The sequence below is a fragment of the Chiloscyllium plagiosum genome, chromosome 30 (genome assembly GCF_004010195.1).
Source record: "Chiloscyllium plagiosum isolate BGI_BamShark_2017 chromosome 30, ASM401019v2, whole genome shotgun sequence".
Lineage (NCBI taxonomy): Eukaryota > Metazoa > Chordata > Chondrichthyes > Orectolobiformes > Hemiscylliidae > Chiloscyllium > Chiloscyllium plagiosum.
In genome coordinates, this window is record NC_057739.1 from 32,288,441 (window position 1) to 32,301,484 (window position 13,044).

The 13,044-nt window shown below is 40.9% G+C and overlaps 1 protein-coding gene across 8 annotated transcripts in view; it reads left to right on the forward strand.

Annotated features, from left to right (window-relative positions):
* Positions 1-13,044, forward strand: part of ttll11 (tubulin tyrosine ligase-like family, member 11) — a 217,538-nt gene that overhangs the window by 6,053 nt on the left and 198,441 nt on the right. For 7 of the 8 annotated variants that reach the window (XM_043720257.1, XM_043720259.1, XM_043720260.1 and 4 more), the window contains exon 2: positions 3,806-3,905. In XM_043720257.1, the coding sequence (XP_043576192.1) occupies positions 3,806-3,905 (100 nt within the window). Of the gene's footprint in view, positions 1-3,805; positions 3,906-10,720; positions 11,198-13,044 lie in introns of those variants that run through there. The other variant, XM_043720264.1, reaches the window with a different exon arrangement.

The following is a 13,044-nucleotide window of genomic DNA, read 5'->3' on the forward strand; positions in this document are numbered from 1 at the left end:
TTGGGAAGTCATGTTGCGGCTGTACAGGACATTGGTTAGGCCACTGTTGGAATATTGCGTGCAATTCTGGTCTCCTTCCTATTGGAAAGATGTTGTGAAACTTGAAAGGGGTCAGAAAAGTTTGTAGGGATGTTGCCAGGATTGGAGGATTTGAGCTATGGGGAGAGGCTGAACAGGCTGAGGCTTTTTTCCCCTGGAGCATCAGATACTGAGGGGTGACCTAATAGAGGTTTACAAATTGTGAGGGGCATGGATAGGATAAATAGAGTCTTTTCCCTGCGGTCGGGGAGTCCAGAATTAGAGGGCATAGGTTTAGGGTGAGAGGGGAAAGATATAAAAGAGACCTAAGGGGCAACTTTTTCACAGAGGGTGGTACGTGTATGGAATGAGCTGCCAGAGGACATGGTGGAGACTGGTACAATTGCAACATTTAAGAGGCATCTGGATGGCTATATGAATAGGAGGGTTTTGGAAGGATATCGGCCGAGTGCTGGGAGGTTGGACTAGATTGGGTGGGATATCTGGTCGGCATGGACAGGTTAGACCGAAGGGTCTGTTTCCATGCTGTACATCTCTATGACGCTAAGAAATCTCCCATTAAAACAGAAGAAGAATAATGTCTTCCAAAGGATTCTCATTTACAGAGAGCAATGCAAGTTGGATAATTTGAATGCATCAAGATTAAATTTTACAGATTTTTAATGAATAAAGAAGTCAGGAATCAACTCAGGAAGGTGGAAGCAAGGCCGCAGTCAGTTCAGCCATGATCTTATTGGAGCAGCCTTACAAGGAGAGGTGTATGGCCTACTTCTGCTATTTTTATGTTCTTATGAACTCTATTCCTTGTAGTATTCTCATCTGGAGAAGCCACGAGTGTAGCAGTAGATAACTGCATGTTCTGTCTCCAGGACTGCCCAGATTTGCTTAGGATATATAGTTAATGGACAAGAAGTGCGATGTTTTTGAAATTTAAATGTTAAGATTTGTCTGTCGTCTTCCAGGTGGATTTAGTGGATTCCAATTCTCCTGATATCTTGGCCATAATTTATCCACAAATAACTTGCTGTGTGCACATTGTGTCTCTTATTGCTTTATCTGAATCTGCAGCTGCACACTTTTTGGAGTGCAGTATTGTGCAACAATTTGTTTTGTTGTTGCACAATACTGCAATGCAAAGTTGCCATTCTGACATGTTAAAGGGTTAATTTGTTCTGCAGATACGTAAGAAATTAGATGTCCCGGAGGTGGTGTATTTTTCTGTCTGTCTGGCAGGCAGGATGTGACCACTTAATCAAACTCTGTTTCTGCTACTGTTTTAGGAAATAACCTAATCACTCACTGTTTTTGGGTGGCATGGGACTCTGGGGGAGTAGCAGGGAGTTGTCTTGCGTGCATGACTGACTGTGATGTAAAACCCTGTACAAAGGGAGGACTGTTCTCTTGTTCTGGGACCCTCGCTTGATTTGCTCCACAAGCATCATGAAGCATTTTAAGTGATCCTCCAAAGGCTGGTAATTAAATAAAAACAGAATTTGACATATTGCAGTTGCATCAAGCAGGTAAGAATCTCAAGAAGGGAACCTAACAATTCAAAATATAGCAATCAAATGAGGTTTATTTCTTCAGTGTTTATTTTGAGCAAATAGCCACTGAGTTTTTTTATTACCACTTATTGAAATCCTGTGTTCACCGGTACATAATTGTTATGTTAAAGTACGAGCATGGAGGGAATGTGAGAAGTCTTTGGCAGGTAGGATCAAGGAAGACCTTAAAGCTTTTGATAGATATATCAGGAATAAAAGAACGACTGACTAAAGAAAAATTAGGTCCAATCAAGGATAGTGGGAAGCTGTGCATGGAGTCAAGAGATAGGGGAAGTGCTAAATGAATATTTTTCGTCATTGTTCACACAGGAAAAAGACAATGTTGTCAAGGAGAATACTGAGGTACTGGCTATTAGTCTAGATGGGATTAAGGTTCACAAGGAGGTGTTAGCAATTCTAGGAAGTGTGAAAATAGATAAATTCCCTGAGCCAGATGGGATTCATCCCAGGATTCTCTAGGAAGCTAGGAAGGAGATCTTTATTGTCTATAGGAATAGTGCCAGATGACTGGAGGATAGTAAATGTTTCCCTTACTTAAAAAGGGGAGTAGAGACAACCCTGGTAATTATAGACCAGTGAGCCTTACTTCAGTTGTGGGTAGAGTTGGAAAAGATCATAAAGGATAGGATTTATAATCATCTGGAGAGGAATAAGTTGATTTGGGATAGTCAACACAGTTTTCTGAAGGGTAGGTCATGTCTTACAAATCTTTTGAGTTCTTTTGAGATGGTGACCAAACAGGTGGATGAGGGTAAAGCAGTTGATGTGGTGTATATGGATTTCACTAAGGCGTTTGATAAGGTTCCCCATGGTAGGCTATTGTACAAACATAAGGCAGTTTGGATCAGAAATTGGCTAGCTGAAAGAAGACAGGTGGTGGTTGATGGGAAATGGTCATCCTGGGGTTCAATTACTATATCGCAAGGATCTGTTTTGGGGCCACTGATATTGGTCATTTATAAAAATGATTGATTATAGATGAGGGTGTAGAAAGATGGATTAGTAAATTTGTGGATGACACTAAGGTGGGTGGAGTTGTGGATAGTGCTGAAGGATGTTGCAGGTTACAGAGGGACATCGATAAGCTGCAGAGCTGGGCTGAGAGGTGGCAAATGGAGTTTAATGTAGAAATGTATGAGGTGATTGACTTTGGAAGGAGTAACGGGAATAGAGTACCAACCTAATGGCAAGATTCTTGGTAGTGTAGATGAGCAGAGAGATATCGGTGTCCAGGTACGTAGATCACTAAAAGTGGAACGCCCCTACAGTGGTGCAACAGTAGCAGACTCTCTAACTTTAAGGGCATTTAAATGGTCATTCCATAAACATATGAATGAAAATGGAATAATGTAGGATAGATGGGCGTCAGATTGTTGCACCGACCTGTAGAACCATTGGGGGCCAAAGGGCCTGTGCTGCACTGTTATGTTCTATGCAAACTGGTTATTTATACATATTGCAATTCCCGTAGTTTGATGGGCAACCTGATCAACCCTACTGGCAACTTTGTATATAAGGTCCTGGCCAACTGCTAACTGTGTAAATCTGATTAAATTTTATACAGCTAGTTTTTGTATAATGCGATGGTTGTGTTCTTGCGCAACCTACATAGAAAAATCATGCTTTAGAAACAGCCCTTAGTGTTGGCAATTGTAACTGCATTACAGCCAACACACACTTTAAAAGTTTGCACTTTAAAAAGTGTCCCCAGTTCGTCAATCGCGTTAATGAAACAGGACTTTTGGAGATTGCTGCCATTGTCTCGCATGCTAGAATTTACTGGTGTGTATATACAGTTTGGATCTTATCCTTTTATAGGCACAAGGAATTTGTTCATATATCGTGCCTTTTTTAACTGAGGAAAGTGTAATGGAAACATTCCATTGTTGTTGTATTCCTCTTAGACTGATTTTGTCAGTGTGCTGCTATCTCACAGGTATGAGGTGTTTTCAGCTAAATAAGATAATCAATTAACCGTTTCTGCTGCATCTCCATGCCAATCATGGTTAAGCAAACTGCACCCTTTTCTCATGCTATATAAATTGCTGTTCCCTTTTCAAGTTTTAATTTTGTGTGTCAGTTTTGATAGGTGCAAGATGAAAAGTTTAATCTTTGTCTTTTAGCAGTGTTTAAGTTCTGAGCTGTCAAGTAACTATTTCCCACAAATTTTAAAAACTCAACTATTGTACTTTGTGTTCCAGTTTCCAACAGGGCGTCGCCACCTTTGTGATATCTATTGGCACGGATCGTCTTTTCATGATGGTGAAGTTAGCAGCTCAGGTCAAGTCAACAAATATCCAGGTATATCTCCAGTAATGTTCTATGCCTGAATCAAATGTACTGCTAGTTTATCTTCGGATTTTGATTCTAGTTAATATTTATGCTTGACTAATAATTATTTTGTGGTCTAGTTTTGTAACCTCTGCTTCGGGGATAAAAATTTTGAAGAATAGTTGAAAGAAAGCAATTTTCTATTTACTGATGGAGTTCTATGTTTAGATGAAAATCAATGAATGCCAAAGTAATTGTAAGCAATAAAAAATTGAATTAGTTCGTTCTTAAAGTATCACATTTTTTAAATGTCATCTCTTTAGTAGCTTCAAATCCTTTTTTAAGGAATTTACAATCATTTATAATGATTGTAAATGTGCCCCAGTTAAGATAACATTCATATCACAAATACTTTTTCTGGTATGCATTAACTTTCTTGTGTTTGAAATAAGCTTTTTTTGGCTTTTTCCTTCTCTTCTATTTAATGTATTCAGAAGGCAACAGAAGGTTGCTTTATTATATGTATTATATTACCACCAAGTTACAAGGGATTATTTGATCCCTTTTCTTGCCTCACTCCACTGCAATTAAATATATAATAGACTGTGTGTGTTTGTATATATCTCCAGTATCAGAAACAAATCAGCTCAATTCCTTAAGTAACAAAGAACTAGTTTATTATGAACAAAACATGTATGTAAAGATTATTAACATTAAGAAGTAAACTGTGCAACTACCCTTTTTGAAAAGTAACATACACCAATTCTGGGGAAAAACATAACTCTGCAGGCTGTTATCTTGGCTAAATAAAAGTTAATTTCAGAAAAAAAATCACATTGCCCAAATGTGGTATGCAGTTAGTCACTTTGCACACTGAGGTAGGTTATAGTTGGCTGAATTCATTTTTCTGGAGGCAATGGTGTTGATTTCAAATTCTCCTTTACGAATCCTCCACTTGAATTGATGAGGTTTTCCAGTGGATTTACAACTCTGCAACACTGAGAAAGTTTTCAGAAAAATGAAGGAGCACAAAGGCTGTTGTAGGCAAGTTATGTGTTGAGATTGGTTCAAATGCAAAATTGATTTTACACCCACAAACTGGGTCATGCAGACTTGGGCATCTCCGTGAAAGCAGTTTGTTTTTTTGCAAATGCAACAGTGCTACTGCTGTAGTAGAAAGTGAGGACTGTAGATGCTGGAGATCAGAGTCGAAGAGTGTGGTGCTGGAAAAGCATAACCGGTCAGTCAGTATCCAAGGAGCAGGAGAGTTGATGCTTCAAGCATAAGCTCTTCAGGAATGAGAAGGTGGCCCAAGGCGGCTGAGAGATAAATGGTATGGGGGGGGTAGGGCTGTGGAGGAGCAGAAGGTAGGTGAAGGTGATGGGTCAGAGAGGAGGGTGGAGTGGACAGGTGGGACAGCTCAAGAGGGTGATCCTGAGTTGGAAGGTTGCATCTGGGATAAATTTGGGGCAGGGAATAAGGAAACTGGTGAAATCCACATTGATCCCTTGTCGTTGGAGGTTCCTAAGCAGGAAGATGAGGTATTCTTCCTCCAGGTGTCAGGTGGCTAGAGTTTTGTGGAGGAGGCCCAGGACTTGCATGTCCTTAGTGGTGTGGGAAGGGGTGTTGAAGTGTTCAGCCAAAGGGCAGTGGGGTTGTTTAGTGTATGTGTCCCAGAGATGTTTTCTGAAATGTTCCGCAAGTTGATGTCCTGTCTTCCCAATGTCGAGGAGTCCACTTTGAGAGCAACGGACACAGTGGACGATGTGTGTGGAAGTACAAGTAAACCTGTCGAGTGTGGAAGAATCCTTTGGAGCCTTGGATGGTGGTGGGGGATGGAGGAAAGATGTGGGTGCAGGTTTTTCATTTCTTGTGGTGGCAGTGGAAAGTGCCGGGAGTGGAATGCAGATAGGTCTGGGGAGGAAATACCTCCCTGGTGGTGAGGTCTGTTTGTAGATGGTGGAAGTGGCGGAGGAGGTGCGGGATATCCAAATTCATAGACTGGGAACCCCACACTACCCGGTTCTCCCTCCTACCCAAAAGTCACGTACCTGACTGCCCCGGTCGACTCATTGTCTCAGCCTGCTCCTGTCCTACCTTATCTCTGCATATCTTCCTGTTCTGTTCCCCCTTTTATTCATGATTTCCCCACATACATTCGGGACACCACCCACACCCTCCATCCCCTCCGTGATGTTCGTTGCCCCGGCCCCCTACGCCTCATCTTCACCATGGACATCCAGTCCCTGTACATATCCATCGGCCTTGACGAAAACCTCCAAGCCCTCTATTTCTTCCTCTCTCGACCCAACCTTACACTAACACATTAATTCGATTGGCTAAACTGGTCCTCAACCTCAACAACAACTCCTTCAAATCCTCCCACTTCCTCCAGACCAAAGAGGTAGCCATGGGCAACCACATTGTCTCCAGCTATGCCTGCCTCTTCGGCTATGTGGAACAGTCAGTCTTCCACAGCTATTCCGGCACCATTCCCTTCACTACACTGATGACTGACTGTATGTTCACCACCTTGTGCTCCCACGAGGAGGTTGAACAGTTGAACAGTTCATCAACTTCACGAACACCTTCCACCCCGATCTCAATTTCACCTGGATGATCTTGGACACCTCCCTCCCCTTCCTGGACCTCTCCAACTTCATTTCTGGTGACCGACTCAACATTGATATCTACTTCAAACCTACCAACTCCCACAGCTACCTGGACTATACCTCTTCCCACCCTGCCTTAAACTAGATAAAGCAATGTTCACCTTTGTATATTTATAACTAATTACACTGCAGAACTACAGTCCTTTTGTCAAACCATTTACAGTTGCTGACTAGCTCTGAATGAATTCCCATATCCCCACTTTGTTAGTGTCTTTCATTGACAATGACCACATGCCTTCCTCAATTTTGACTGTTTCAAATATTCACTACCAGCAGTAAAACCTATTTTGCTTCTTCCTCCATCCTTGCCAGGACTAATCTCCCAGAAATCTTCAACTAGAGACTATATCCCTCACACATCTGCCTGCGATAGCCCAAAACATCAGGTAGTCTTCCTCTTGACTGACCACCACAGAAATACTGTCTGTCTGAGATTCATTGATTTGTAGTGAAGTGTAATCTGATCTCAAAAATGGCTTCCTCTTCCCATGACAACTTGACAATATGAAAGTTGTAAATAGTGCACACATTGGTGTGAGCAAATGCAGCCAAATTTTTATCTAAATAGAAATGTTAATAAGCTATTTTTGACCTAAACTTCCTTTTTATCTTGGATATATAGGTAGTTCTTCTATAATGCGATGGTTGCATTCTTGTGCAACTTGCATTATTGAAAAATCATGCTTTAGAAAGAGCACTTAATGTTGGCAGTGCAATTGGTTTGCAGCCAACACACGGCTTAAAAGTTTGTGAGAAGATTTGTAGCTCGGATGCTCGTTGTTGTGGTTCTGTTCGCCGAGCTGGGAATTTGTGTTGCAGACGTTTCGTCCCCTGTCTAGGTGACATCCTCAGTGCTTGGGAGCAATATACCGACCACTGCAACAGACAGCTGGAACTGAGAACCGGAAGCGGCAGATTCAAACCACTATAAATGCCGGAGGAAACATCACGGAAGCGCTTCACAGGAGGCTCCCAAACACTGAGGATGTCACCTAGACAGGGGACGAAACGTCTGCAACACAAATCCCCAGCTCGGCGAACAGAACCACAACACGGTTTAAAAGTTTGCACTTTAGAAATAGTGTTCCCAATTCATCAATCGTGTTACAACAAAATCACATTAAAGAAATGAGCATTTATAGCAGAACGATTGGTATATGGACTTTGCGATTGCTGCCACTGTCTCCATGTGGAAATACTTTGCACCTTCTTCTGTTCAACTCAAAATGCCTATTCTCAAGGAGATAGAACAAATCACTTGACCCTAAATATACAGCTCCCTTCTGAAAATATAATAATCATATGAACTTCATTTCATAAACTTTATAATCATAAAGTTGTTAATTATATGAGAGAGTGAAACAGGTCATCCAGGGATTTGATTATGACCTGGATTCCAATCTCATTGATTAAGAAGATGCGTACTGCACAAAAACATAGAAACCTATATTTAAAATGTTACATAGTGCACAAAGAAAGACTGAAAGAGAAATAAAATTGAGGGTATTAAAAAGAATTTAACACAATGAACTTTTGAAAATCTTCAACTGAAATAAGAAACGAGATACTGCATGTTTATAATAGTTAACGTTACATTGCCAATAGTTCAATTGATAAAAATGGAACCAGTAATTCAATGCAGTGCTTCTTTTCTAACTCCATATATCAGAATAACCCAAGGGTCTGTGCTTGGCTGCCTTCATTTTGTGCTGATTATCATCCAAAAACTCCGTGTGTACATTTGTGCCACTATATTCTCTTTCCACCAACTCTCTTAATTCGTCCACTGCCTCTGATTAGTGACATTGCTTGTCAATATCCTGTAATGGATGAGCATAAATTTACTTCAGTAAAATAATGGGAACCTGAAACCATTATTTTTGAACCCAACCATAAATTTATTCCTTGGCCACTGTTTCCTTGGCAGTTGTGTGAAGCTGAACAAACCTATTTGCAACATTGCTGTATACCTGTTTCATGTCATAATGGCACACTACTCAATTCTGATACTGTCTCAGCCCATCCATGTCTTGATTGCTTCAGCTTGATGATATAATGAATGTCTTTTGCTTCCCAGTGTAAACTCTACAGAAATTTTAGTGCACCCCTCTCCTCTACCCCTGATTTACTGTTAACCATCTTCCTCTTAATTTGATGCTCCAACATTGACAGCATTCTGGCACTGGGAGTGGGGTAAGAAGGGTGGGGTGAGGGTTGGACCAGAGCTTTCATGAAAGGGTGATATTGAGTTGTGGGCTTGGTCCTCTGTTTTTCATTTCTCTTAATTTTGCTTTAGTAGTAGCCCCCAAACTTTTTTGTTAGTGCATTAACATGAGGTGGGTAGTAACATTCAAGTTGAACTGAACTCTTTCATCTTGCAGGCTTTCTTTTAGGAAAACCGTTTTTAGAATACAATTACACCTGCAGCTCTTGTTGCTGTAGGGAATTCAGTTCTGATGAATAGTCACTGGACTCAAAGTTTTTAATCTCAACAGTTGCTGCTAAACCTGATGTGTTTCTCCTGTACTCTGTTTTTGTTTCCAATTTAATTAAGTCTGACTTATGAATTAAATGTTGGACTTCCTTTCTGAGAATGCAGCATGCAGTTCCAGAATAGCAAAGTTAACAGACTTGTTGTCTTCAAAGTTTGCTGTGTGCTGCCCTTGGAATGTTTTGCATGAGTCTTAAGGGTTATGGGAAAATGCAGGAACGTGCATCTGAGGAATGTCAGATCAGTCATGATTCTATTGACTAATGGAGCAACCTTGTGGGGCCAAATGGCCCACTCCTGTTTTTATTTCTTATGTCTTATACGCTGTTTTTCTACATTTTAACCGAGCTTTAATTAGATAAACTACATTGATAATATAGCTATAATAACAGTACATGGGAGCTTCTATAAGTTATAATGGGCTAATATGAGAACATGAACTACATCCTGTATCCATTTTCACTTTGAACATGCTTCCATGTAGCCTTCAATGTTTCATTGGTGATTTTTTTAAAAATCACTCATTGTAATGGCGACCTTTTGCTAATCTAACTTCTATCAAGTTTGGCTCTTCTATTGCTGCTGTTTTCCAAAACATTGCAGAAGAGATGCACAACCTAAGAGCACAGGTATGGAATGAGACTATTCTGTATGAAACCCAATCTCCCCGTAAGAACAAGGAGCAGGAGCCTATTCCACCATTTGATACAATCATGGCTGATCTCATCTCAATCTCTTAACACCACTTTCCTGCACACACTCCATAAATCTTCAACCTGTTATTCATTAAAAATCTACCTATTTCCTATCTCCACCTCAAATTTACTCAATGTCCCAGTATCTGCCACACTCTGATAGTGAATTCCACAGATTCACTGATTCTTTGAGAGAAGTGATTTCTTCTCATCTGTTTTAAATCTGCTATCTATGACCTCTCATTCTAGATTGCCCCACATGAGGAAACATTCTTTCTATCTCCACATTGCCAAGCCTGTTTAGCATCTTATGTACCTCAATTAGTTACCTCTCATTTTTCAAAACTCCAGGAGTATAGGCCTAAACTGTTCAATCTTTCTCTTAAGATAAATTCCTCATCTCTGGAATCAACGTAGTTAACCTCATCTGAACAGCCTCCAATACAACTGAATCCTCCCAGAAATCAGGGGACCAAAGCCAAATATAATTTGTTTACAGAGGCCATTCTTCTGAGGCAGGGGACCAGGCACACCTAAACCTTTCAGAAGATAAAATTAAACTTTCTGCTGAACTAAAAGCAATTGGTAAATGTCTGACATCAGTTGCCTGCTGTGGTATGATCTGTGACTTGTACCATGTGAAAAATGCCATTGTGTGCTCAGATTTTTCCCATCACATACCTGCTTCAAACATTACTCGACACGTGATTTAAATTGCTCTAGTTTATTTTTGCTGTAGTTGGACAGTCGGTCAGAACCTCAGGATTGATGTAAACGGTGAGTTACTTTATTTGCATCATTGAACAATCATGATCAGTACATTACAGTTATGTCTTAACATTTTGAACAGAAGTGGGTTATTAAAACAGCTGGTGCAAATCATAACTTTGACATTTTAAATTGTAGGCATTCCTGAGTTTTGAGCAAACTCTTAATTAAATATGGCCATTACAGCCATCCAGAGAATTCACATGTTCCTTTCTTTAGGATGGACCATCAACAAAAGAGCTAGAACATTCCAGCCAGCCTGTCTTTCTATTTCACATTAAAACCCAGTATGTGTTCGACAAATGAGTGGATTCCATTTATAATATGATGGTCCCTCATCCAAACTGGACTGGATGAATATTACGGAGTCCAATGAGAACATAGGATGTGTAATCAGCATACCAACCCTTCTTTTTAAAAACAAAGCATTTTTTGGAGTTGTACAAGCCACTTGGTGAGGAAAGGACTGAATGCTCTTGAAAATAATCTCCATCAGAATGCCATTGAACTGGTTGCAAGTCATCTAAACAGCAATATCCTGAAAGTGGGGGAAGCATTCCCTTTTTCCTGTTGCAATTTCAAGTTCACCTGAGCGAACCTCCTGGAAACTCACCTACAAGAAACTTCACAGCTTTTCAAGAATCCTGTGCTTTGCAACAACTTCACTTCAACTAAAGACTCAACTTATCAAAGAAAGTAAGCCACAAAAAGAAACTCAGGTGATTTTAAATTGTAAATAATCATAGAGATATACAGCATGGAAACAGACCCTTCGGTCCAACCCGTCCATGCCGACCAGATATCCCAACCCAATCTAGTCCAACCTGCCAGCACCCGGCCCATATCCCTCCAAACCCTTCTTATTCATATACCCATCTAACTGTCTTTTAAATGCTGCAATTGTACCAGTCTCCACCACTTTCTCTGGCAACTCATTCCATACCTGTACCACCCTTTGTGTGAAAACGTTGCCCCTTAGGTCTCTTTTATATCTTTCCCCTCTCACCCTAAATCTATGCCTACTAGTTCTGGACTCCCTGACCCCAGGGAAAAGACTTTGCCTACTAATCCTATTCATGCCCCTCATGATTTTGTAAACTTCTATACGGTCATTCCTCAACCTCTGACGCTCCAGGAAAAACAGCTCTAGCCTGTTCAGCCTCTCCCTATAGCTCAAATCCTCCAACCCTGGCAACATTCTTGTAAATCTTTTCTGAACCCTTTCAAGTGTCACAACATCTTTCTGATAGGAAGGAGAGCAGAGTTGCACCCAATATTCCAACAGTGACCTAACCAATGTTCTGTACTGCCGCAACATGACCTCCCAACTCCTGTACTCAATACTCTGACCAATAAAAGAAAGCATACCAAACGCCTTCTTCACTATCCTATCTACCTGCGACTCCACTTTTAAGGAGCTATGAACTGCATTCCAAGATCTCTTTGTTCAGCAACACTTCCTAAGGCCTTACCATTAAGTGTATAAGTCCTGCTAAGATTTGCTTTCCCAAAATGCAGTAACTCTCAATTTATCTGAATCAAACTCCATCTGCCACTTCTCAGCCCATTGGCCCATCTGGTCAAGATCCTGTTGTAATCTGAGGTAACCTACTTTGCTGATCACTGCACCGACAATTTTGGTGTCATCTGCAAACTTACTAACTGTATACCTCTTGTGCTCACGTTCAAATCACTGGTCACAGGCCTCCAGTCTGAAAAACAACTCTCCACCACCACCCTCTGTCTTCTGCCTTTGAGCCAGTCCTGTATCCAAATGGCTAGTTCTCCCTGTAGTTCGTGAGATCTAACCTTGCTAACCAGTCTCCCATGTGAAACCTTGTCGAACGCCTTACTGAAGTCCATATAGATCGCATCTACCACTCTGTCCTCATCAATCCTCTTTATTACTTCTTCAAATACGTCAATCAAGTTTGTGAGATATGATTTCCCATGCACAAAGCCATGTTGACTATCCCTAATCAGTCCTTGCCTTTCCAAAGACATGTATATCCTGTCCCTCAGGATTCCATCCAACAACTTGCCCACCACCGATATCAGGCTCACTGGCCTATAGTTCCCTGGCTTGTCCTTACCACCCTTCTTAAACAGTGGCACCACGTTAGCCAACCTCCAGTCTTCCGGCACCTCACCTGTGACTATTGATGATACAAATATCTCAGCAAGAGACCCAGCAATCACTTCTCTAGCTTCCCACAGAGTTCTAGGGTACACCTGATCAGGTCCTCGGGATTTATCCACCTTTATGCATTTCAAGACATCCAGCACTTCCTCCTCTGTAATATGGACATATTTTGCAAGGTGTCACCATCTATTTTTCTATATTCTATATCTTCCATGTCCTTTTCCACAGTAAATACTGATGCAAAATACTAGTTTAGTATCTCCCCCATTTTCTGCGGCTCCACACAAAGGCCACCTTGCTGATCTTTGATGGGCCCTATTCTCTCCCTAGTTACCCTTTTGTCCTTAATGTATTTGTAAAAACCCTTTGGATTCTCCTTAATTCTATTTGCCAAAGCTAT